Source organism: Danio aesculapii, chromosome 4 (genome assembly GCF_903798145.1).
Source record: "Danio aesculapii chromosome 4, fDanAes4.1, whole genome shotgun sequence".
NCBI classification, from domain to species: Eukaryota; Metazoa; Chordata; class Actinopteri; order Cypriniformes; family Danionidae; genus Danio; species Danio aesculapii.
In genome coordinates, this window is record NC_079438.1 from 7,021,256 (window position 1) to 7,048,058 (window position 26,803).

General features: G+C 40.2%; 1 protein-coding gene across 1 annotated transcript; it reads left to right on the top strand.

Moving 5' to 3' along the window:
- Nucleotides 1-9,703: 9,703 nt before the first annotated feature.
- Nucleotides 9,704-26,340, top strand: LOC130222809 (NLR family CARD domain-containing protein 3-like). The gene is made up of 6 exons (XM_056455373.1): nucleotides 9,704-9,747; nucleotides 10,201-10,305; nucleotides 12,506-12,613; nucleotides 13,157-13,241; nucleotides 24,269-24,464; nucleotides 24,560-26,340. Exons 1-6 carry the CDS (start codon nucleotides 9,704-9,706, stop codon nucleotides 26,338-26,340), a joined length of 2,319 nt encoding a protein of 772 aa, XP_056311348.1.
- The last annotated feature ends 463 nt before the right edge of the window (nucleotides 26,341-26,803 follow it).

A 26,803-nucleotide genomic window follows, 5' to 3' on the forward strand; every position in this document is an offset into this window, starting at 1 on the left:
AATGGTAAAAAGCCTTGGAGTTACGATTGATGACCAACTAAACTTCTCTGACCACATTTCTAGAACTGCTCGATCTTGCAGATTCGCACTCTACAACATCAGAAAGGTCCAACCCTTCCTATCTGAACATACAGTTCAACTCATTGTTCAAGCTCTTGTTCTCTCCAAACTGGACTATTGCAACTCTCTGCTAGCCGGGCTACCAGCTAGTTCTATCAAACCTCCTCAGCTGCTTCAGAACGCAGCAGCACGAGTGGTCTTTGATGAACCCAAAAGAGCACATGTCACTCCGCTACTCACCCGTTTGCACTGGCTGCCAGTTGCTGCCCGCATCAAATTCAAAGCTCTGATGTTTGCTTACAAAGTGACCGTTAGCTTGGCTCCTTCATATCTGCTCTCACTTCTGCAGATATATGTGCCCTCCAGAAACTTGCGTTCTGTGAATGAACGTCGCCTCGTTGTTCCATCCCAAAGAGGGAAGAAATCACTTTCCCGAACTCTCACATTCAATCTGCCCAGTTGGTGGAATGAACTCCCTAACTACATCAGAACAGCAGAGTCACTTGCTGTCTTCAAGAAACGACTAAAAACGCAACTGTTTAGTCTCCACTTTCCTTCCTAATCGGCAACTGCCTCTCTGGCTATACCACTAACTGTGCCCTCTCTCTCTCTCTCTCAAAAAAAAAAAAATTAAAAATTTTACTAATGCTTTGCTTCTTAGACTTTACACACCTGAAACTTGTCTATAGCACTTGTTCACTGCTGCTCTTATAGTTGTGTAAATTGCTTCCTTGTCCTCATTTGTAAGTCGCTTTGGATAAAAGCGTCTGCTAAATGACTAAATGTAAATGTAAATATGTCTTGTTTTGGTCATAAAACAGGGTTGTTGCTTGATCAGACATGGTTGTGGCCAGAAGTTAACAAGAATTATTTATATTATTCAATAAATTTCCCATTGTATTTTATTAACATCTACCCACAACCTAAACCCAACCATCACAGTACTGTAAAATATTCATTATTGTTTTACAGTGTTACAAAAATGATGCTAAATTGATGGCGTATCAGCAGCTGTATCCTATCTAGGCTACACTATAAAACAGTAACATTATTAAAATACATAAAATCATGAATTCTGAGTATTTGTACAAGTCGGGCTTCGAACCCAAAAGGCATTTGAAGCTCAGTGACAACATGCACTAGCACGTTCCTCTAGGCCAGTGTTTGCCAACCCTGTTCCTGGAGGCACACCAACAGTACATGTTTTGAATGTCTCCCCTATCTGACCCATTAACTTCAGGTTTTGGAGTCTCTTCTAATCTTCTGATGAGTTGATTCAGGTGTGTTTGATTAGGGAGAGCTCGAAAATGTGTACTGTTGGTGTGCCTTCAGGAACAGGGTTGGGAAACACTGCTCTAGGCTATATGAGAAAAAATTTTTTAGACCCTGTTTGTCAAACGCAGATTCGCCAGGTCTCAAAGCGCTTCTGAACTGATCGATGCTTTAAATCGCTTTAGTCACGTGACCAGGTGTTTCGAAACACTTTAGTCACGTGACTTGGGTATTTCACATCATGCTTCGGTGCAGTTTCGAAACACTTGCGAGTCGGGATCTCGATACTGTGTCGAAACGTCAGTTTCACGTCAGCCATCCCTAGGTGAACTCTGACCTGCAACATCGCATCACTAGAGTGTGTGAGACCAATCAAGAATCAAAACATGACCTCTCTGGACAGAAATTTAAAGCATGGAGCAATCGCTCTCCTTTTTTAATGTCTAATCATCTTGTTTAATCTTGCCCCTTTTCGCAGCGCCGCACAACAGAATTTCGCATGCTCAAACTCTAGTGAGACCACAGCTTTACTTTTCAAGAAATACAATAAAAAAATATAAATTGGTGTTGTAACATTATGTTGATGTTTGAGATAGTTACATTTTTGCTTTCTCTAACATTTATTTCATGTTTTAGAATGAATATTTTTTTCTTGTTTAAATTAAGCAAACAAGGCTGTGCTCAATATAGTGTGCAGTGCAATGTTAATTTTATCTAATTAATATGTTTATTATTGATATTATTAAAATGTTATGCTTTATATGAATTATTGAATTATATTGATTCAATTATATGCCCCATGAATTAAATTAAGTATTTGCCCTTCAAGACTTAATATTAAATTTAAAGACTTTTTAAAGAAAACAGACAATAAGCAAATGTCTTTAATAAACACTGAAAAATGTTTCACTTTCCATATATACACAATTAAAAATATTTCACATTTAATATAGAATTTTTTAATATTCGTTTCTGTTCAGCAATGTCAAATTTAACATTTCATCTCAATGTCAAAAAATGCTTCTAAATCATCACATTTACACACATCTAAATTCTGAGTGGTGTGGCATTATTTAGTCGACTCTGATTTTGTCTTTCTGGTGTTTCCCGCTGTCAATGGAGCAGTCCAGTGAAATAACAAAGAAAGCTGATCCTGATTGGTCCTTGTGCATTCAAAATGCTGATTGGCTCCCAAAAAGAACCTTATAGAGCCTAGCTAGAGTTCAACTTTGTAGATAAATCGTTTTTGCTTTTTAAATAAAAAGTCTTAAAATGTAAACAACTTATAAAAAAAACATCATATAATGTAAATAAGATGTCATTTAATAAGAATATGAGAATAACTTAATTTTGACAAAAATGTCAGATAGAACCTTATAATTCTAAGATGAGGAAATGTGTGTCTTCTTGTGTTCAGGGGCCTGTTTTCTCACTCTGGATCCAAACACAGCACACACTCTTCTCAGTCTGTCTGAGGAGAACAGAGAGGTGAAGTGTGTGAGAGAGAAACAGCCGTATCCTGATCATCCAGACAGATTTGATAATTATCTTCAGGTGTTGTGCAGAGAGAGTGTGTGTGGACGCTGTTACTGGGAGATTGACTGGAGTGGAGATGGAGCTGTGTGTATATCAGTGTCATATAAGAGCATCAGGAGGTAGGGAGGAGGTAATGAGTGTGTGTTTGGATGTAATGCTCAGTCCTGGAGTTTGAGTTTCTCTCCCTCCAGTTTCACATTCAGACACAGTAACACACACTGATCTCCCAGTAAAGCCGCTCAGCAGGAGAATAGGAGTGTTTGTGGATCACAGTGCAGGAACTCTGAGCTTCTACAACATCTATAGAGACACAATGAGGGTCATCCACTCAGTTCAGACCACATTCACTGAGCCGCTCTGGCCTGGGTATTGTGCTGACTTTGACTATGGATCATCAGTGACCATTTTCTTTCTTCTTTTAAAATTTGCGCTGCTATCAATATACATAGTAAGATGAAAGAACTTAATAAATATATTTTTTTCATAACTACTGTTCATGTAATTCTTTAATGTCTAAATTTAACACAATTTTTAATAATGCACAGATTTGTAAGGAGTTTTGGACAGAAGTGTCCTGCTGTTCTTCAGCTTACATTAAATCTCTGACTTCAACAGTGAATGTACTGTTGTATTTGTGAGTCAGGTTTATAGTAAGTGGATGATGTGTTGAAACTGTTCACTCTTTTCAGCCTCTTATCTTAATAAATGTAAAGTTATTAATTGTATGCCCAGTTTTAGCACATTTTGTTTTGATTTGAAGCAAGTTTCTGAATCTTTCTGTGCATCTCTGAATAAGAAAGCTGCTAAAACAACTGTGATACTGGCATCACTGTAAGGAATGCTTACAGCTTATTTTATATCAGATCTATTTATATCAATCAAACAGTTTAACGATTTACTTGTTTGTTTGTCAGATGTTCGTTTATAGTAATTATTTGCCTTATATTTTTTTCAGTACCGAAATTCAGTATCGTGACAAGTCTAATATAGTGAAAGAATCAGTTCATTAACTTGAGTTTGATAAATATCATGTAAAACGTGTTTGGGAAAGAAAATGTTAGCTAGCTAGTGCCATTTCCCTTGACTGAAAATGAAGTCCAGTATCCCTTTTTATTTTCACCATTCATTCAGAACAGACCTTCGGGTCACTCGGAAAGCAGTAAAATGATAAATTTGTGTGACTTTCTCTTCGCTGATAAGATATACAGCCAGGTACACAATGTTCCGATGTGACTTCAAGTTATACTTACGGGTTTCTTCCCACCACAGCCTCGATTTCACTTTTAAAAATGGCAGCCGCGTAAAATCAGTCTATAGCTCAAATGGCAGGACATGGCACTATACGTGCTAAAAACACTACGGCACTAGATTTAGTCATCTACCATTTAACCAACTGAGATCAAACAATCTATTCTAACTCTCTGATATCCAAATAGCATTTGAGGAAGCAGTAAGTGCTACATTTCGGTTTTTTTTTGTCTCAATCAGGCAGTGTAGATCATTTGGTTTGAACAACACAGATCTTAAATGCAGCGAGTTTAGAAAGGCATGTCTGTTCACCAGAAGTGCCTGAGCCGATTTAAAGCTGACCATTAAATGAAGGATTACATCTTGAGAACCTCTCAAGATTAAATTGTATATATTCAGTATGTAATGTTTTTTTACAAGCAAACTTTGTCTCACGGGCTGTACTGTGAATGCAGTGCTTAACAGAACCACTCAAAAAAGCTTTTATGCTCTGTCTCTGAAAACCATACAATGCCTTTTAGCTGGAGGATCAACATTCACTGTGATCATTTTTCATCTCTTCCTGCTGTAGTTTCCTGTCACCTGACAGCAGAATGCAGCGTCTGCAGCTGTATAATCACACATATGTGGTGAGCCATTCTAGAGAAATTGAAACAGGTTACACAGCAACAATAATATGCACTTATCCAAATGCTCACTAATATGTTTTAAGGATATATCGATTAATTTTAGAAGTATGTGGAATTACATGATTTAATAAAAATATTAAAAATGTATTCAAACCCTGGATACAACACAAATCTGACAAAAACAGATTACCGTTGTTCTTAATATTCTCCTGTTTTTTATTTTACTGATGCTTGTCATGTATATATTGCAGCTCTTTAAACACGTAGCAAAACAAAATGGGTAAAAACATTTTTTAATTACTATAAATTTTTTGGCTTAATTATTCATTCACTTAAGAGCTAAAAGTTTGCATAACCAGTGGGTGATACGTCATACTTCCTTTCTCCAGTGGAAAGAAACACGTTAAACCGAAAGAGTCAAAGAGCTCAGATTGTGTTCCTGCTGCACAAGAGCATCTGTACTTCTGCATGTGAGTTTGATACTTCTACCATTACACTTATTTGTGGAAATTATGAAGATATTTTATATTGGTAAGTGTGATTTAAATGTCTGTCCTGAAGCTTAAAGGGCACCTATGGTAAAAAATCAAGCTTTTCAAGCTGTTTAGACAGACATATGTGCATGTATGGTGTATAAACTGTCATATTGGGGTGATAAAAGCACACCCAGTGCTTTTTTTTCAATTTAACAACATAAAAAACGGTGGACCAATTGGAGCTGTTTTCAAATTGACCGCTACCTGACGTAGGAGAGCGGTCCCCCCGCCCACCAATATTGATTGACAGGCATCATATGAGGATATGACATTATATCCTCAGTTTGTTAATTCATGTCCGCCATTTTCAGCGTGAGTCGAAACGATATCACTAAAGGAACACCCTAGCTCTATTTTTAGATGCAAGGCTCATTGGGCTCAACACAAGAGCAATATTCTCCACATTATCGCTCTAATCGCGGACCGCTGCAGAAACCTATGTTTAGAATTCAAAAATGCGTGGCGCGACGATTCGGGACACTTCATGTCTCTGCCGCGCAACAGAGAGTGTCTGGTGTGCCGTGTCGCGGCTTCGAGCGGCGCATCCGGTGCCTCAGTCAAAGTTAATTCAGTGTGCGTGGTTATTAGTTTCTGTGTACAAGCTCGGCACTTGAAACTAGCACACAGTTGGCTGTAAAACTGTACAAAGACACAAATGATTTTGTATTCTCTGCTTGGTCTGTGTCCAAGTCGTACATGTACGACTGAATGCTGATCCTCTCCTCCATTCAATCTGCCTGTCTGTGTTGCAAACACAGAGCGGGTCATGGCCCCGCCCCCTTGTTACATTGGGCGGGAGACCGAAACTAATTTACATGTGAAGCAACACACCCATAAATCAGCGAACTGTGGACACGCCCCCAACATGACACTTTTTAACACATTATAATAAAAAAATCTGAATTGTGTTTTAAACTGAACCTAAACTGGCACACTCAGAAGAACCATAATATTAATATTAAATCATAAAAAAAGAGGTAAACTATGTTCCCTTTAAAGCCTCAAACACAGTTTAAACACTGTCACAAAACTTTTTTTTTTTTAATTCTTCAATATCAGATAATGTTAGCTCGTTCAGCATAAAATATAACTCTAAACATAGACAAAACATTCATGATCAAGTCATGAAATCGAAAGTAAAATTAAACCAGATCTAAGATGAGTGCTTCAGAATGGTTCGGTAGTCCATGGCAGTGGAGTACCATGTGCACCCAACGGTTCAAACACTGTATCCTGAAGGCAGTGGCGTGTAACAGGACGATAATGCACCAATACACACAGCAAAACTGGTGATAGAGTGGTTTGATGAACATGAAGGTAAACTTGAACATCTTCCAACACTATACTAATGAATTAGTGTGGTCTAAAACCAGACTTTTCCGTTTCATTGTCCAACCCCTGTATATTGCTTCATATATGGCTGGTAAGTTCAAAGAGTCTCAAAATTTAAAAAAATGTTGTATATGCTCATTTATTACTTTATAAAATACCCCTACAATTAGAAGGTCCATACTGACCGCATTTGGAGTGGCCGCCATTTGCATTAACATCCCACTGGGGAAAATAGAAGAATGGGAACGGATCAATTGACATGCTTTATCCATATCAAAATGGATTCTGAAAGTTAAGAAGCATGTCATTTTTTGTCTTGAGAAATTGGGAAAGCACAAACAAATAAAGTGTAATAGCTTTGTTTTTGTTTTTTGATAATGAAAATGAAAAAGTATATGATATGCTATGAATACAGGGTCTTCTTATTGAATAATTTAAGAGACGGGGTTGAGTATACATTTGGACACTAGACTTTTTTATTTGACAAAACAACTAAAGGGAAAAATGAAACACCAAAAGCTAGACTCTAGAGTATGAAGTCTGTTAATGGGTAATTTTAGGATTTTCATTTTAGGATGGCTCAGCTCCTTATGAGGTGATATATATATATATATATATATATATATATATATATATATATATATATATATATATATATATATATATATATATATATGTTTACAGTTGAAGTCAGAATTTATTAGCCCCCCTTTTAATTTTTTTTTTTTTTTTTTTTTTTTAAATTATATTTCCCAAATGATGTTTAACAGAGCAAGGAAATGTTCACAGTATGTTTGATAATATTTTTTCTTCTGGAGCAAGTCCTATTTGTTTTATTTTGGCTAGAATAATAGCAGTTTTAATTGTTTTAAAAAACATTATAAGGTCACAATTATTAGCCCCTTTAAGCTATGTTTTTCTTCGATAGTCTACAGAACAAACCATCATTATCCTCCTAGGGCTTGAGTGTACACATACATGGACAGCAAATTTTAGCTCTTGACTGGCTTTGAATGTAAAATACTTTGAATGTTTTATATTTTGTTACAGACACACAGTGTCATCCTGCAAATGTTTTGCAGCGTATGAAATATCCCAAACACTATTTTTAACTATCCAAAAAGGGGGAGGGGAAATAGTTTACTCTCTGATACTCAAAGCAAGTAAAAAAAAAATATGCTAAATATGCATTAACAAAATTCAGGAAAAAGTGTTTTATGTAAATTCGGACCACGAGTGCACATATATGGACATCATTTTTTTCCTAAAAGTACACCGTATCAAAAGACAATACTTAGGTTTTTATTCTAATTAGGTTCTCATTAGCCCAAATAGCAAAGACAAATAAAAAATGTATGTCAAAAACACCTTGGGCCTTAAGAGAATATACAATAACTTGCCTAATTACCCTAACCTGCCTAGTTAACCTAATTAACCTAGTCAGGCCTTTAATTAACCTGGTCAAGTGTCTTGAAAAATATCTGGTCAAATGTTATTTACTGTCATCATGCAAAGATGAAAATAAATCAGTTATTAGAGATGAGTTATTAAAACTATTATGATTAGAAATGTGTTGAAAAAATCTCTCTGTTAAACAGAAATTGGGGAAAAAATAAACAAGGGGGCATATATATATATATATATATATATATATATATATATATATATATATATATATATATATATATATATATATATATATATATATATATACACATAGTTGAGGTCAGAATTATTAGCCCCCTTTGAATTTTTTTCTTTTTTAAATATTTTCCAAATGATGTTTAACAAAGCAAGGAAACTTTCACAGTATGTCTGATAATATTTTTTTTTCTTCTGGAGAAAGTCTTATTTGTTTTATTTTGGCTAGAATAACGCAACCACCAGCGTTGGCGATGATCGGACACTTTTTCTGGGGCAGCGTTTAATGTCTGATCACCCTGGATGGGACCCCCATCACAAGCCGTTTCTTTTTGTTACAGCATCTGAGAAAGAAAACAATTGAAATACAAATGTAAATACAATACAGTGTTACTCAAGTTCTATGGACCCTTTTTACATTTCCGGGTTTCTTAGCAGCAGAAGTCATCATAGTTGTGTAAACTTGGAATGCAGTGAATGGGAGATCACAACTAATATTTTTGGCATTCCAATTTGCTCTAATAATAAAATAAAAAAACTTGATGGTGTTATGAAGACTTTCAGAAAAAGCAAAAAATAAATGATTGAATAAATAAAAATAGTGTGAGATAATGGCAGATAGAAGAGAGAACTACCTAAAATTCACTGTCCTGCCCATAGACACAGCATTACAAACACCTGACATAAGCGTAATTATTATTTGTAATTTTTTGTTAAGATTACATAATACAAAGTATAGCTCTATAAGTGTACATAATATTTTTTATTTAAATATTTTTAAAAATCAGGATTTAAGATGTTGATTTCTATTAAAAGTGTCCATTTACCATAACAAGATGTATTCTTAAATACACTCATTTAAGCTGCAATTAAAGTATATTCACTATACAGCAGTATAAAACTACTAGTGGTTTGGTAAAAGTGAACTCACTAGTGGTCTAGTGGTGGACTTATGATTCAAAGGTTGCAGGTTTGAGTCCTTGCACCTTCAGGAATTTTGTGTGTGTATCGATGACTTGATAACTTCAGATGATTTAGCACAAAATAGAACTTTAAACGTACAGTCACAAAATTGAAAGTAAGATTAGCCTTCTGTAAACAGGAAGAGTTCCAACCTGCGGATGTTCTTTAAACTGCATTTAAGTGTTAATGTCTTGGTACTGCTAAATAGTTGGCTAAAATGAAATTTAACCTGTCAAAAATATAAAATGCATATACATCAAAGGTGAAATATGAGGTGTCAGATTGGCTGTGAAATGACTGAAACTCAGTTTGTTGTCTCCCTCATCATTGGCCTGTTTCAGTAAGGTCTTGTTTGTGAAGTCAGCATTGATTGCTATAAAGTGTGATGTTCTTAATCTCAGTATATTGTCATCTCCAGGTGATGGTCAGCGGCTGATTGTTTCCTCAAAGCTCTGCTAATGTCTGCATTGGTGTTTTAGTTGCAGTATGACAGAGGAGCGAGTAAAGGACTCCCTCTCAGAGAAACACAGGTATTGACTCTGTTTTTACACCATTATTTCAACACTTTCTCTGAAGAACAAAGACCAACAACAATGCACTTATTTGTGTTGCTATTGCCTGATCAAATGATGGACAAAGCTTCAGTTTACAACTTCAGGAAATGTGTTTAGATCAGTCTAGATTACAGACAGCTTGATCTGGTGTTATATTTACCAGAACTGAATATGTGTCATGTGTGCTGTTTAAAGTCCTGAACAACATCAGAGTTAAAGCTGACCACAGAACAGTTTCAGCTTAATAGAGGAGATAAACATCTGTTTATCCATGATTCCTGTGGAGCAGACCTGATCAGACAGACATTCAGCCAACAATTAGTTTGTGCTGAATTAAACTGAACAAACTCATATTTGTCTGTTAAACTCTTGTAAAGGAGACTGAAGTTTCTCCTGTGGTTTATTCTTCTGGTGTGTTTGTGTCTTCAGTGTGAGATCAGGATCATGTGTGTCCAGCTCTGTGTCTCTGAAAAGTGACCAGTCTAAAGGTCCTCCACCAAACTTCAGTGAGAAAACACCATCATCTATCAAAAGGTATTTTGTGTTTTACACTATTGGTCACACATGGACTGTTTCTGTTTTTATCAGGACATTTTTATTACAGTTACACAATGCTTAAAGGAACAATATGTAAAAAAAACACACAATAACGGTCTTGTATAATTTTCTGACATGAAATCTTCTGAATGTATTCATCCATACTCCAGGTAACGACAAATATCTGACAATAAAACATTTCCTTTAAAACTTTAAAAAATCTGCAAAAAAAAAAAAAAAAAAAAATGTAAAATGTCTTCCTTGTCAAGATAAGTTATGAGTCAAAAGATCAGACAGAAGATCAATGTGTAGCATCTATGAAATAAAAATTCAGATATTAAGAAGAAGAACAAAGCTAAAACAAAATAATCCAAGTAACAAGGTGGCAGACAAACGGCAAAAATATAATCCACAGAGCAGAGAGACAGAGATATAAACACAATTGTACACATTAATCAGTCCAACAAATGCAGATCTGAGCACAAAAATCAACTTATGACAAGGTTCATGTGGGATTTGTAAAACATTCATATGCAGACAATCCCATCATACGGATGATCGTATGTTGATGAAAGTGGTTAATGAAAACATTTGTCATTTGTTTCCCACACTCTTAAATATTAATGTTTTAGAAACCTCACCCCTAGAGTTCATGCCATGGATAAACAGCGTGACCAAAAAGAGGAACTTCTCACAATAAGGGAGAAACGGAGAGATATCCAATAGTAATTGGATGCAGCCTTTATGATGCAAGCTGAGAGACACAATGCACTCAATGCAGCTAGTGACGTCACTGTGAGGGGTAGGGTTATGGGTGTGGTTAGGTGAGCATATTAAAAAGCATTGCATGCAGCTCAGATTGCACTGCACCAGGTCTGTATCGAGACCCCTCTGGAGATATCACTGATTGATAATGTGAAAGTAATGAACACATAAGCTTTAGCTATCTCATCATACAAAATTTAGCCACCTTGTAATTTTGTTTTACATTATGTAATTTATATGTACTTATATCAGGGCTGCACAATACTGTATATAGTTTCAGCTTTGATATCACAACATACACTTCCACAATCATCACATCATAGGCATTGTCACACCCTCTGCTCATTCCTGTAGTCCCAATCACCGTTCTCTCTCACCATCCACCATACACCACACCCGTGAACCCTCACCTGATTAGTAATCACCTGCACACTATATTAAACTCACCTCACTCACTCACCGGCTGGAATCGAAGACGGATGGTTCTCCTCATATACTCTCCTGAATTCTCCTGTGCTCTTTCGTGGATGTTCTCCTGTGGATGCAAATACACCAGTTTAAGGGAAGTGACTATTTTTATGTTGGTGTTTACCAAAGAACTGAACCTATTAGGTGAACTGTTTGTGTGTGAGATCGCTCACCCTCTTCAACACCATTCACCTGCTTCACCTTGCTACTGTTGTTGCATCACTTAAATGAATACCCTTGAAGTTTAACCTTTGTCTTCCTTGTGTGATCGTGATAGGCATAGCATAGCTCAACTGCAAGGTTGAGAGGTAAAGTTGACCTAGAGCCACAAAACGCATGTGATTTGTCAATGCAAAGTTTAACCACAGAGTGGAAGTATCATTGGCGTGTGACTGAGCAGTTTAAGACCATTTAAAATATTTGGGCACAAGAAATGAAGACATTTGGAGGTGTAAGAAAGATTAATTGTTTTTATGATGAAGACTATACAGTGTTTTACATGTGCACTGCAAACAAATGCTTTTCTTTCTAACGTTTTTGTCTTGTTTCTGGTCCAAATGTCTACATTTCAAACTGAAAACAATATTATTTTACTCACCCCATTGGCAGATTGAGTGCAATTGCTATACATATTGCAGAAAGCTAAAATATCACTACATCAGGTTTTTCCAATATCCTGCAGCCCTTCTTTGTATATTAAACTTATCGTATACCTCTGTTAGTAATAGCCATTATTAGTAAGAGTTCTAGTGCACTTATACTTAATTAATCAGAACTTCTGATTAATTATTCATAATACCATATAAGCTCATTTTGCTACAAAGACAATCAGGAGCACATGGGATGATGGGAAGTGAGGTCCAGGCACATAAAACAGCAGAAAACTCAGTGCCCTCTAATGTTCATTAGAGAGACTGCAGCAGGTTGTAACGCACCTGTTCCTCTGGTACCTTTGTGTCTTCAGTGTGAGATCAGGATCATGTGTGTCCAGCTCTGTGTCTCTAAAGAGTGACTGGTCTAAAGAGGGTCAAATACCAAACTTCAGTGAGAAAACGCCATCATCTGCCCAAAGGTATTTTGTGTTTTACATTATTGCTCACACATGGACTGTTTAGAACATAATATGTGAACCAACAATTCAGTAAAGGGAGTCATTCCTGAATTAATCAGTTGCGTGAATTGATCAATAATAATTTCATATTGCTGTGTCAGTTTAAAAAAAGATTGTTCCCCTAAAAATTCTAATTCTGTCATCATTTATTCACTTGTGGAGCATAAAAGATGTCTTTAAGATGTTTATAAACAACACTATAGTAAAGGTATCTAAATAAAGGTGAAGCTTTAAAAAAAATAATCAGAGCTATTGTAGCTTAAAGGTTTTGTGTCATAATAAATTGCAAATAAAATATTTCTTTCTAAAACATTTTTTTCTACAGCTACTTTTTGAAGTCTTTCAGATGCTAAACACAATAATGACTTTAGTGTGTGATTTCTCATATAAATTTTAACATGTGACACAGCAACGGCACTACAGAACATTCATTATTTTCAGTGTTTGTAAGATGTATCTGTTTGTCTCTAAATGTGTTATTACAGAAGTTTTATATGTTAACAGGGTTGAATATGAGTTAACAGATTCAAGAGACGAGACTCACAGGAGACACAAGAGTTTCTCAGACAATCTCCAGTGGATCTTCCAGGTGGGAAAAGTTCATTTTGATTAATTAAAGTCACTGAAATAACTTCCACAAAACACATACAGAATATTTGTTCACACGGCTTTTGAGAATTGGATCGTGTAATATACGTTGGCCCTTCACCCTACTAAAAGTATAAATATTAAAATAAATAGTCTTAATTGTTTGTCGTGCAAAGAATGATTTATGCTGCTTTGTTTATTTTTAAATATTTAAATAATATTTCTAGGTCATTCTGATATCCCTAGCCACCTCAACTTCTCCAGATTCAGCCCAAATAGCATTGTTTGTACAGTATGTGCTATGTTGGTTTGTGCCAGTGAAAAATGTATTTGTGCTGCTTCTGTTATTAAAATAATGGATATTCAATTAAAGAAAATGGCATCACCTCTTGCCAGATTCAACTCCGATAATCTTTGTTGTTTGTGCCTGATACAGTTTTGTTGCTTCTGCTTAAATTATATTTAACATAATATTAGCAATTAATATTGGTTTTTGCAAGTGAAAGTTTGGATTGTGCTGGTTCAGACTCACTCGTAATGGCCTTGTCAAACTTGAAATCAGCTGAACACTGAAGACACATGAGGAGCACAGCACCACACTGATTAAATGACAACTCCAGGTATCATGCCTCATTCACACGGGGCTTCAGCATCAATGCTTGACAGAGGGCATGTGCGAAATTGGCGCTGACGCGATCACCATAGCAGCGTCAGCCAATAAAATTAGTCAGCATTCGGCTACTGTCTGAGCTGGTGTATTTGCATACAGCGATCTGATTGGCTGACGCATCCGTCAGCGCTTGAAAAGTTGAGCATTTCCCAACTTCTGCAGTGAGCAATGCCACTAGAGCAGCGCCGACAGATCCACAATGCAGTTCAGCAATGCTTGATGTCACCCATTTAAAGTAAATGGGAAGCGTTGAAGCTGATGCCCCGTGTGAATAAATAGCTCCACCATGAATGATGCCAGGGGCGACACGGCGGCTCAGTGTTTACCACTGTCGCCTCACAGCAAGAAGATCACTGGTTCTAGTCCTGGCTGGGTCAGTTGGCATTTCTGTGTGGAGTGTGCATATTCTCCCCGTGTTCACATGGGTTTCCTCTGGGTGCTTCGGTTTCTCCCACAATCCAAACACATGCACTGTGGGTGAAATTAATATGCTAAATTGCCTGTAGGATATAATTGTGTGTATGTATGGGTGTTTCCCAGTACTGCGTTGCAGCTGGAAGGGCATCTGCTGTGTAAAACATATGCTGGATAAGTTTCTGGTTCATTCTGCTGTGGTGGCCCCTGATGAATAAAGGGACTAAGCAAAAGGAAAATTAATGAATGACATCATTGCTGAATACTCATAATTCAGTGTGTAAAATTTTAAAAACTGAAACCACACAAGCAAAACTTCTACTGGCACAAACAAACAGACCATTTTTGGTGATTTTTGAGTGAAAGTAGGCTACATATTTCGACAAATTTTACTCAAATAACTGATTACAGTCTGACAACGGCCTGATTTTAACAGTATTTTCCAAATGTAGATGTAAAATATATGGTATATATAATTGAACAACACACTAAATAATAACAAGATACATGTGTAACTGTTACGTGTTTAAGTTGTTAAGATATTAAAGAGGATGAAAATGTAACAATCAGTGAGTCTACTGATGCTGGATGAAAGAGAATACAACAACCACTTGTTAAGTGAAACAAATTAAGTATTTAATATTCAGTGAATGTCAGACAATGAGAGAATGCATTATAAATGTAATGTTAAATAATCGAATTAAAGAAAATAGGAGTGTTGCCAAAACAAAGAAATAAATAAAAAATAAAACAAAACGATCTAACTAAACCCCAACCCACTAAACTGACTAACCAAAGAAAAATGCAGAAACAAAACCATAATCTTTAGCACGTAGCTCAACTAAACTTCATAACCTCAAAACAAAATTACACATGTGGCAACGCCTCCATAAACTACCTAACAAATAAATATCCTAAACTGCTCACATTACTAGAGTTCTCATAAAGTACACACTGTTAGCCATTAGCAAAACACAATCTCATATAATCCAATTCTCACAAAGATCGTTCAATTTCTCACTAAATAATACTGAGCTGTACAAGCATATCTAATAAAGTAGTCTCTTAATAAAGAGAAAACTATAATACAGCAAATCGTAAGCAAAACACAGATGAACAGGCTGGCAGACACAAGTGAGGAGTCTGGCTGTAAGCCAAGCGCTCCTGAAGAACAGCGCAAGCGCATGGCTTTTATACGGAGCGGACCCAGTTCTGATTGGCGTGTCGATGGTGATTGACAGCTCCTTGGACCAATGGTTGCACACCTAGAACCAGCATATGACACACAGCGGAAAAGAGAAGAGCACGCAAAACAGAACAAACAAAACATACGTGAAACGTAACAGTAACAGTGGTCCAAAAGGAACAGGTGAACTGGCCGGCTGCAGTGGCAATTAAGGAGTGGGAGAAATTTGATCAAGATGTGGATGAGGTGCTGAAAGCAGCCCTGGCAGGAGATGTAGGAAAGAATCTCAAGGCAATGGCTGCCATCATGTGGACCATGGGAGCTGATCACTTTGGGAAGAAAGAGTTGAAGGTGATAGCAGGGATCCAGCTAAAAGAAAATAGACATATGAAGGAAATATCAATCCTCAGAGAAGACCTGACTAGAGGTGGGTATTGTCACTGGATGCACAATTTCAGTGCTCTTGTTTTTAGCAGCAATTAATCTTCTTGTTAAGTCAGTAGAGAAGCTGCGGCGTGGAGCAATCTTGGCCAATGGCAACCAGCAGGTACCTATAAAAGCATTTACGGATGACCTCACCATCATGGCAAAATCAGTACTTTAAGGGAGATGGATTCTAGAGGATCTCGTGGAACTCACTGATTGGGCACGGATGGAGTTTAAACCTGAGAACTCCAGGAGCCTGGTATTGAGGAGGGGGTGCATTCAGGACCGCTTTTGGTTCAGAATAAAAGGTACCACCATCCCAACAGTCAGAGAGAAACCAGTCAAGAGTTTGGGAAAGGTATAGGGCAGACTATATTGATAAGGAAAGCGTGAGGCAAATGATTGTCCATGTAGATACCTGGATGACATCTTTAAAGAAGAGTGGCTTACCTGGCAAATATAAGGCCTGGAGTTACCAGCATGGAGTACTTCCTAGACTGCTCTGGCCTCTGCTTGTTTATGAGGTGCCTGTCTCTACAGTGGAAGGACTGGAGAGGAAGATGAACACGTATCTACAACGGTGGTTGAGTGTGCCAAGAAGGTTCTGCTCCATTGGTCTATATAGCACAGGCAGCAAGCTACAGCTGCCAGGGACATTAGTCCTGGAGTATAAAGTAACGAAAACTCGGCAGGCCATAATGTTGTGAGACAGTAGGGATAAAAAAGTACGCCAGGCAGACATTGGGGTTAGGGCAGGCAGCAAATGGTCAGCTAATAAAGTGCTAAGGGATGCTGAAGAACGACTGCAGCATGCTGATATTGTTGAGACAGTTGCGTAGGGAAGGCTTGGACTGGGCTGCTTCTCTAACGCATGCTGGAACAAAGCTGACCCAAAGGAACGCTGCAGGCTAATACAAAGAGAGGTCCGCAAAGCAGAGGAGGAAACTTGGCGAGTTAAAGCTTTTGGCATATAAAAGCAGGGCAACTGGACAAGATGGAAGGGCGTAAGAGAAAGGGCCCTAACATGGCAAGATTTTTTGAGCACGGAAGGACAACGCATAAAGTTCCTGCTGTGTTTGGTCTATGATGTTTTGCTGACTCCATCAAACCTTCATATCTGGGGGATGGTAGAGAGGCCAAGCTGCTCACTATGTGGAAAGCAGGCAAATCTTGTGCATGTCCTATCAGCATGCCAGTCAAGTTTAGCAGATGGGAAATTTCGGTGGCGACATGATATAATCCTCTCTCAGATGGCGGATGGATTGGAGCAGGCAAGGAAGGTGAAAACAACATACTAATGGGCATTGCTTTATTCAGTTTATTAGGTCAGGAGAGAGCACTGCAGCAGGTCGAAGGAGAGGAGGGATTCTGATCTCAGCAAAGGATTGGAAAATGTGGGCAGACCTTAAAAAGCAGCTTGAATACCCAGAGGAAATAGCACACACTAGCCTTAAATCAGATATTGTCCTCTGGTCTAGAGGTACCAAACAGGTGGTGCTTATAGAACTTACAATACCCTGGGAGGAAAGAATGGAGAAGGCTCAAGCTCAAGAAATATCAAAGTCTTATACTTGAGAGCAAGGAGAATGGATAGAGGGCCTGGAATTTACCAGTAGAGGTGGGTTGTAGGGGGGTTGCAGGGCAGTCACTTTGGAGAGCCCTCAGACTGCTGGGAATTGAAGGAATTGCCAGGAAACAGCTGGTAGGAAAGGTCACTGAAGAGGTGGACGCAACATCTCGCTGGATTTGGCTACAAAGGGAAGTTCGGTGGAAAAGCCAGCCTGTTGAAAGACAAACTATATCATAGAGTTGGGTGGTGGTCAGTAGGAGAATATCCAGGACACTGGATCTGCTGTCGAGCCATCACGAGGTGTCATGGACTTAAATTGGTGAAACACCAAGGAAAGGGGGGTGCCCTTCTGATGACGGGCTGTAACCACCAACCCTTAGATAGAGTATATCCCTAACTGATGCTGAAGGAAGAAAGGGGGGGGAGGATTATGCCAGTTGCGATGGTCCCATCGTATTTTGCATAGAGGGTAAGAATAAAAGATTGGATAAAATATAAATAAAATATATTATCATTATTTAGATTTTTTTTTAGATTTTGATTTTTGCATCAATTTAATGTTTCTTTAACAGAAAAAAATGTTTTTGAAATATTAGGTATATCGCTCCGGTTACTAAAGTAACCCTCGTTCCCCAGGGGGGAACAGAAATGCTATGGTGGAGAATCCACTATAGGGATTTTGTTCAGAAAGCCAATCATCTGAAACAGTATGTAAACAGGCCAATGAAATGCCAATGAGTTGGCAGCATCAGCTTGCGCAGCTGATGCTCGTTGCAATCAATTTGGCAATATAAGCACCGTGACAGCAAGGCTGAGGCATTCTTTTTAAGCTGAAGAAACTAAAACTCACAGCTAAGGGGCAATTACTATGGTGATAGAACATAGCATTTCCGTTTCCCCCCTCGGGGAACGAGGGTTACTTCAGTAACCGGAGCATTCCCCTTCGGATGGGTTCCACTATGATGAAAAATCCACTTTGGGGAAATGTCTGGAAATCGTTATTATGATTGAACCTTACCTTCGCCCTAGATGAGAGGTTTGCCAGGCAAGCGTGAGCGCACCTGCATCACCTAGAGGTGTGGTCTTCCAACGTGTTCCCTGACCCTTATTCTCAGTTTCAATTCTGAGAAACTAAGGAGTCAGTTCTTTTCCAGCGACTCAGCATCGGTGTGGAAAAGTTTGAAAAACATCAAAAACTACAAGACACCATCCCCCAGCACTGTAGACAACAAACGACTTGCAAACGACCTGATTAAGTTTTACTGCTGGTTTGAGAAAACCCCCACACCCACTCTGAACTGTTCTTCACGCCATCATTAACACCTCCACCACCCCCCGCCTTCCCCATACCTTCAGTTCAGTGAAGATGATGTGCGCCAAGTCTTCCGAAAACAGAAGAGGAAAAAAGCACTAGGCCCAGATTTTATAAGACCAGCCTGTTTAAAATCCTGTGCTGACCAACTGGCCCCTATCTTCATCCTGATCTTCAACAGATCACTGGAGCTGTGTGAAGTGCCCTCCTGCCTCAAACATTCCACCATCATCCCCATCCCAAAGAAACCCAAACTTACAGGACTAAATGACTACAGACCAGTGGCGCTTGTGGGACTGTGAGGACCAGTGGGACTGTGAGGATCTTGTTTGTTGACTTCAGCTCGGCGTTCAACACTATCATCCCAAAACTTCTCCCAAATTAACTCAGCTCTCTGTACCCACCTTTGTCTGTCAGTGGATCAACAGCTTCCTAACAGACAGGCAGCAGCTGGTGAAGCTGGGAAAATTCTCATCCAGTATCCACACAATCAGCACTGGCGCCCCCCAGGGGTGTGTCCTCTCCCCACTGCTCTTCTCCATGTACACGAATGACTCCACTTCAAAGGACTCCTCTGTCAAGCTCTTGAAATTTGCAGACAACACCACACTTATCGGCCTCATTCAGGATGGTGACGAGTCTGCTTACAGACAGGAGGTTAAGGAGTTGGCTGTCTGGTGCAGTCACAACAACCTGGAGCTCAACACGCTCAAAACAGTGGAGATGATAGTGGACTTCAGGAGAAACCCCTCTGCTCTCCCCCCACTGAGCATCATGGACAGCATTGTGGCAGCAGTGGAGTCATTTAGGTTCCTGGGCACCACCATCTCTCAGAACCTGAAGTGTGACACTCACATTGACTCCATTGTCAAAAAAGCTCAACAGAGGCTGTACTTTCTTTGTCAACTGAGGAAGTTTAACCTCCTAAAGGAGCTGCTGAAACAGTTCTACACCTCCATCATTGAATCAGTCACCTTACACATCAATAACTGTCTGGTTTAGCTTAGCTACTAAATACGACCTCCAAAGACTACGTTGAATAGTTTAAACTGCTGAGCGAATCACTGGTACAACCCGTCCTACTCCCCAAGAACTGTACTTATTCAGAACGAGCAAAAGGGCTGCCAAATTCACTCTGGACTGCTCACACCCAGCACACTGCCTCTTTGAACTTTTACCTTCTGGTCGACGCTACAGAGCACTGTGCACCAGAACAGCCTGACACAGAAACAGTTTCTTCCCTCAGGCAATCCATCTCATGAACACTTGATGATAATAATTGTGGAACCAATATCACTACTTGATATACACTTTTATACACATATACACTTATTTATCAACACACTTTACATGCCAATTTGCACATAACAGCTGCACATATAATGTTGTATACAGCAATATACGTGTACATACACTTATCAATTTGTATATTTGCATGCACTACTTACTTCTATTTTTTAAAATATATTTATTATCTGTTTTTTGTCCTGTCTCTGTAATTCTGTTGCATTGTAGAAGCTCTGTCACGAAAACAAATTCCTCGTATGCGTGAACATACCTGGCAATAAAGCTCTTTCTGATTCTGATTCTTACTTATCCCACTTCAATAGAAGATTTACGGATTTAGATATATATTTTTCGGGATCTGAAAAGTGTCCAAAAAATTTCTAAGAATTTAAATACGACAGTACGTTGGGAAAGTGTGCAGTCCCGATAGAGAGGACACTGCGGAGGCCATCTGCTACCCAAGTGGGGAGATATGGTGGCAAGAGAGCATATGGACTAGCCCTGAGAAGGGGGAGTACACGTATGAATATAAGATGGTTAGCGGAGAGGGAAGACATGGGTCCGCCTGTGAGGGGGGAATGCACCGTGGCTGAATAAGCATATGTGATCGTCTAGTGGCCTAGTGTGATCGCGCATAGCAGGCAGCTATACCCAGAACGTGGGCTGACCAGCGGGCAGACCTGCAACGTAACGGGCCAGCAAAGTGATTTCTCCACTGAGTCAGCGCTGGGGGCCTTGGAGGAATCTCTGCAGTGCTCACCTAAGCAGGGAACTTACTGACAGAGTGAATTTACGCACCTATCTCTGTGTTAGGGTAAATGGCGCAGCAGGCATGTTTCAACACCTTAAACGAGTTGTTTCCTCAATCACCAAGGGTTACCTAATACCCTTGAGGCAACCGGCTCCACTCACAGATTGTAAAACCTTGCAAATGCATTAGGTGTCGCCCATCCCGCAGGTCTACAGATGTCGGTTAGAGAGGCGCAGTGTGCACGCGCACAAGAGGATGCGATGCTCCGAGTGTAGTGCGCACAAACTCCTGGGGGACACGGCTCACTCTGGCTCTGGTAAGCGAGGGAGATGGCATCCACTATCCAGTGGGCCAACCTCTGTTTAGATACAGCACTTCCCTGCTGCCGACCACCATAACAGACGAAGAGCTGTTCAGATGATCTAAAGCTCTGAGTGCGGTATAGATAAATTCGCAAAGAGTCGAGTGGTTTGAAGGGATCTGTACACAGGCTCATGAGAATGAGGGCGAGATCCCAAGAGGGCATGACAGGGGGGCAAGGTGGATTAATTCGCCTAATACCTCAGAGGAACCGGATGATGAGGTTATGCCTTCCCACAGTGATGCCAGCCAAGTATGATGATAGCCGAGTCTGATTGTGCGTATGAGCCACCACAAAGGGCTGGCCCACGCTAACCAGGCAGGCAGAGCTCTCGCTAATGGACTCATTGCTACAATCACTGACGTACCAGCAGTGGGGCAGAGCGGAGTGGGTGTGCTGATCCGGGAAGCATTGGGGTCCCGCAGAAGAGCTGGAGGCGAGAGATTCGCTCTCATCTCGCACCCAAACTCCAGAGGGGGCGCTCAAGGAGTGGGAGAAAGGAGACCATCCTCCCAGTGCCTGCGAGCCATGGCGAAATGCATGGAACCTGCAAGCTGGAAGGCATAGCATCCCAGACTTGCAGAGTTCAGGATGTCTTATCCGGGAAAGTGAAAAAGTGCTCTTTCATTGAGGTTTTATGGCACTGAAACGTGCCGTTGGAAATGGGGCCCAACCCTCCACCGGGGAAAGAGCAAATTCCCTCTTCTCTGGATGGCCTGTCTCAGGGACGCTTTGCGGTCTGTTTACTGGACTTAACAGCACCCTAGACAGGGGGGGGGGGGGCTGCCTGTTTCCGAGGTGCTCGATGCGCCTGCTTACGGTCCCGCCGATAGATGACATTACCCATCGTATCTGACTGCTCTCTCACCGCCTTGAATTCCTGGGTGAATTCAACGACGATGTCACCGAACAGGCCAGCTTAGGATATGGGGGAGTGTCGACTTTGCGCATATAGGTCAGGTTTGGTGGCACTCCTGGACCACTAATGTAGACATCGTCCTCTCCAATGCACACGCAGCGGACTAAGTGGTCCAAAGAGCATAGTCAGTCGCGGTGCGGAGCTCGTGTAACAAGCTTGGGTCGGACCCACCCTCGTGCAGCTGGGCCAGCGCCTGCGCTTGGTAGCGCTGGTAGTTGGCCATAGCGTGCAAGGCGGAAGCAGCCTGGCCCGCAGCTCTGTGGGCTCTAGCTCTCAGATAACCTGCATGCTTTGGACGGGAGACGAGACGGGCCCTGCAAAAGGGAAGTGCCACGCGGACAAAGATTGACCGCAATGGCGCGCTCGATCTGTGGGATCACCTCATACCCCCTGGCTGCTCCACTGTCAAGAGTGGTGAGGGCGGGGGGCCACGCAGCACGGGCAGAAAAAGATGCCCTCCAAGACTGCATAGGCCTACTGTGCACCTCCATGAAGAAGCAGACGTGAGGCTTCGAAGGCTTGGCATTCTTGTCCTCAACATGGCACCCATCTAGTCAGTCCGGCCGCGGAGCTGGGGGATAAACCATCTCCAACCCCACGGCCGAAGCAGCCCGGGAAAGCACTGCTAACATGTCCGTTTCAGAATCTGTGACAGCACTCACCTGCCCGGAGAGGGCGAGCTGGTCTGGATCCTTGCCGGACAATGAAAGCCCACCCTCCGATGCAGCAGTGAACGTCTGGTCCCCGGTGTCATCGAGCGTAAGGGCTACCATCTGGGTAGACGGATCGCTTCCTCTGCTTGAAGCTTGGATCGAGCGCTTGGAGGAGCGGGAGGTCCGCAGGGCCAGGGGCAGTGAATAGTCTCCCACTGGAACCCTCAGACCTGCCCGAGTGCCCACTGCGGTGCAGGGGACAGCTGGGGTGGTTTGCCCTTTTGCAAGGACTAGCCGCAATCTCAACTGCGCAACAGACATGCCATCGCAATGACGACATGAACTGCCCACGAGCACCGCATTAACATGCTGGACCCCGAGACATGCAACGCAATGCTCGTGCCCATCATCCAGGAACCACCGCACAGTCGGAGCGACATCTTGAAAAGGACGCACTGCATGCCTGTGTTGCTCTTTTGGTGAAAGTGCAACTACATGCACCGCTCTGGAGGACCGGACCCAAGAAACCCCAGGCAAGGAAGAAAACCCAGCTCGGGAGACCACTCTCGTTTGCTCAAAATCGCTGTCGATCAGCAGGCAGAAGCCTCATCGACTCTCTCAGAAGGCTGTGAAGTCTCTGAAGTGAAAAGGATGCCTCAGCCTTTCTCTCGCTGTGCTTATATTGCCAAATTGATTGCAACGAGCATCAGCTGCGCAAGCTGACGCTGCCAACTCATTGGCATTTCATTGAAGGGGAACACGAGTTTGTAACACTGTTGTAATAGAAAGGGTTTCTTGCACAATAATTCGGCATATTAGAGTATTTTCTGAATAATCTTCTATTGAGACAAAAGAAGTAATATGAAGTAATGATGAAAATTATAATCACAAGAATAAATAATATTTAAAACACAAAATCTATTACTTTAAACTTAAATAATATTTCATGACCTTTCATTTTTATTTTGGCTGAAATAATTACAGCCTTAGTGAGCTTTTTTCAAACTTCAACTCTGGTAAAATAAATTATAATAAATAAATAACTTGCATTTTACATGTGTCCCCTTCTGAATAAAGCAGCATTCGATCATGGTAGTCTCCTGAGGTCATATTTCCAACTAATTGCTGACAATGAAAATGAAAAACTTCTTTCTATCCATTGCCGCGGTGTTTGTTTGTGGATATTTACAAGTTCAGCTGGCTGTTATGTGATTTGTTGCTAAGTTGGCAACACTGTTCACATGTGTGTTCATTCATTTATGGGTATTTGATGTATTATGTCTATTATATTTTCACTGACAGACCAAATTTAGTCTTGTTTTTAGCCAAGCTGTCTTTGTTTAGATCTTTATTAGACTATGGTTCCCACAGCTAAAGCCACTGTTTACATCTATGCAGACATTTGTAGTTTGTGGATGTACTTCTGTGTGTGAATTGTTTTTTGGTTAAATATTGTGCTTCTCTTTTTTTCAAACATAGAAACTTGAGAGGAAAATTATCAGATTTCTGAAGAATGAACTGGAAAAGTTAAAGACAATCTTACAAGATGAAGACAGACAAGAGTTTGTAAAAGACTTTAATGAGAATAGATGCAGTATCACAGAAGCAGCTCTTGATCTCACACTCTTCTTCCTGAGAAAGATGAAGCAAGATGAAGCTGCTGATACCCTCGAGGGTAAGAGACTCATGGCCATTTCTCAGACTGTCACTTACAAATATAGCTGGAAAAGTCAAGACTAAACCTATCTGTTTCTTTGCTCCTGTGTTTAGGTGAGCTGTTCTTCATAAATGAGTTAAAAGGCAGCCTAAAGAAAAAATATCAAAGTGTGTTTGAAGGAATCTCTCAGCAAGGAGACTCCACACTTCTGAATAACATCTACACAGATCTCTATATCACTCAGGGTGCGAGTGAACAGGTCAACACTGAACATGAGATAAGACAGATTGAAGCTGCTTCTAGACGTCATCAATCACTAGACATACAGGTTGAATGCAAACATTTGTTTGAAGCACCTGAACAAGACAAGCAAATCAGAACTGTCCTGACAAGAGGAGTTGCTGGCATCGGGAAATCAGTCTCTGTGCAAAAGTTTGTTCTGGATTGGGCTGAAGGAAAAGAAAATCAAGACATCAGCTTCATATTTCCTCTTCCATTCAGAGAGATGAACTTAAAGGAGAAAGAAAGACAAAGTTTAAAAGACCTCATAACTCAGTTTTTCCCAGAGACTAAAGGACTGAACCTTACAAGAAGGACACGATTCAAAATCTTGTTCATCCTTGATGGATTGGATGAATGTCGTCTTCCTCTGAACTTTGCTGGTAAAGAGACGTGTCGTGATGTTTCGTCAACAGTCCCTCTGGATGTTCTCCTGACGAACCTCATCAAGGGAAATCTGCTTCCTTCTGCTCTCATCTGGATCACCAGCAGACCAGCAGCTGCCGGTAAGATTCCTGCAGACTGTATCGACCAACTGACAGAAATAAGAGGATTCAATGATGCCCAAAAGGAGGAGTACTTCAGAAAGAGACTCACAGATCAGAATCAGGCCAGAGAAATCATTGATCACATTAAACAGTCAAAGAGTCTCTTTATTATGTGCCACATCCCAGTCTTCTGCTGGATTTCAGCCACTGTTCTCCAGAAAATTTTGAAACTGAAACACAGGGCTAATGGTGAAACACTGCAGGAATCTCCCAAGACTCTGACACAGATGTACACACACTTTCTCCGCTTTCAGATTCAGCAGAGCAGAAGAAAGTATGATGGAGAAAACACACCAGATGTTTCCTGGGATCGAAACCTCATACTTTCACTGGGGAAACTGGCCTTTCAGCAGCTGGAAAGAAACAATGTGATCTTCTATGAGAGCGATCTGAAAGACTGTGGCATTGACATCTATAAGACATCGGTGTACTCAGGCATGTGTACTCAGATCTTTAAGGAGACGGGAATCATCCTTGGTACCATGTACTGCTTTCTTCACTTGAGCATTCAGGAGTTCACCGCAGCCCTTTATCAACATCTGTTTGTAGACAGTGACAAGAAGTACTTATCTATTTTTAGGCAGAAAAACAAAAATAAAGGCATGATTAATATGCTGAAGACTGCAGTGGACAAGGCTCTGGAAAGTGACAATGGACATCTGGATCTTTATCTTCGCTTCCTTCTCGGTCTGTCACTCCAATCCAATCAACAACTCTTGCAAGGCCTGTTGACACAGCAGGATGACAGTGACCAGAGCAAAGAGGAAATAATTGAATACATTAAGCAGAAGCTTAAAGGGAATCTGTCTCTAGAGAGATCCATCAATCTGTTCTACTGTCTGAATGAACTGAACGACCAAACTCTGCTGAAAGAGATTCAGTCTCACCTTAGTAGAGGAAGTCTGTCATCTGCTCTCCTTTCACCTGCCCAGTGGTCTGCGCTGGTCTTTGTGTTGTTGACCTCAGAGGAGGAGCTGGAGGAGTTTGAGCTTCAGAAATTCCAGAAATCAGACGAGTGTCTCATCAGACTATCAGCAGTCATCAAAACCTCCAAAAGAGCTCTGTAAGTCAAAGTCCTTATTTCATCTAAGAAACAGACATTTGCTTAAATTAAATTACACAACATATCATGTTATTGAACACTTTACTTCAAAATGCAGTTAATAATTGTTTATTATTTAATATTTATAGTGTTTTTAAATACATTTTCAGATTAATGTATTGACAGTGGTTGTTTAAGGGGTAGTTTACCCAAAAAAGGAAATGTACTCCTTTACTCACCCTCAAGGAGTTATAAACTTTTCTAAAAGTTTCTCTGTCCTGTTGAACTTAAAATAAATTATTTTAAGAAAGCTGGAAACCTGTAACCATTGACTTACATAAAATTTGTTTTTCCTACTAAGGATGTCATTGGCTAATGGTTTTCATCTTTAGAAAATTATCTTTTGTGTTCAACAGAATAAAGAAGCTTATAAAAGTTTGGAAACACTTGAGAGTGAGTAACTGTTAGGGTGAATTATCCCATAAAAA

Excerpts from the sequence above, each read along its gene's own strand:
- LOC130222809 (XM_056455373.1), top strand. The coding sequence starts at position 9,704 with ATGACAGAGGAGCGAGTAAAGGACTCCCTCTCAGAGAAACACAG. Across the intron at positions 12,614-13,156 it reads ACGCCATCATCTGCCCAAAG|GGTTGAATATGAGTTAACAG; the intron begins GTATTTTGTGTT and ends ATATGTTAACAG. Across the intron at positions 24,465-24,559 it reads AGCTGCTGATACCCTCGAGG|GTGAGCTGTTCTTCATAAAT; the intron begins GTAAGAGACTCA and ends TCCTGTGTTTAG.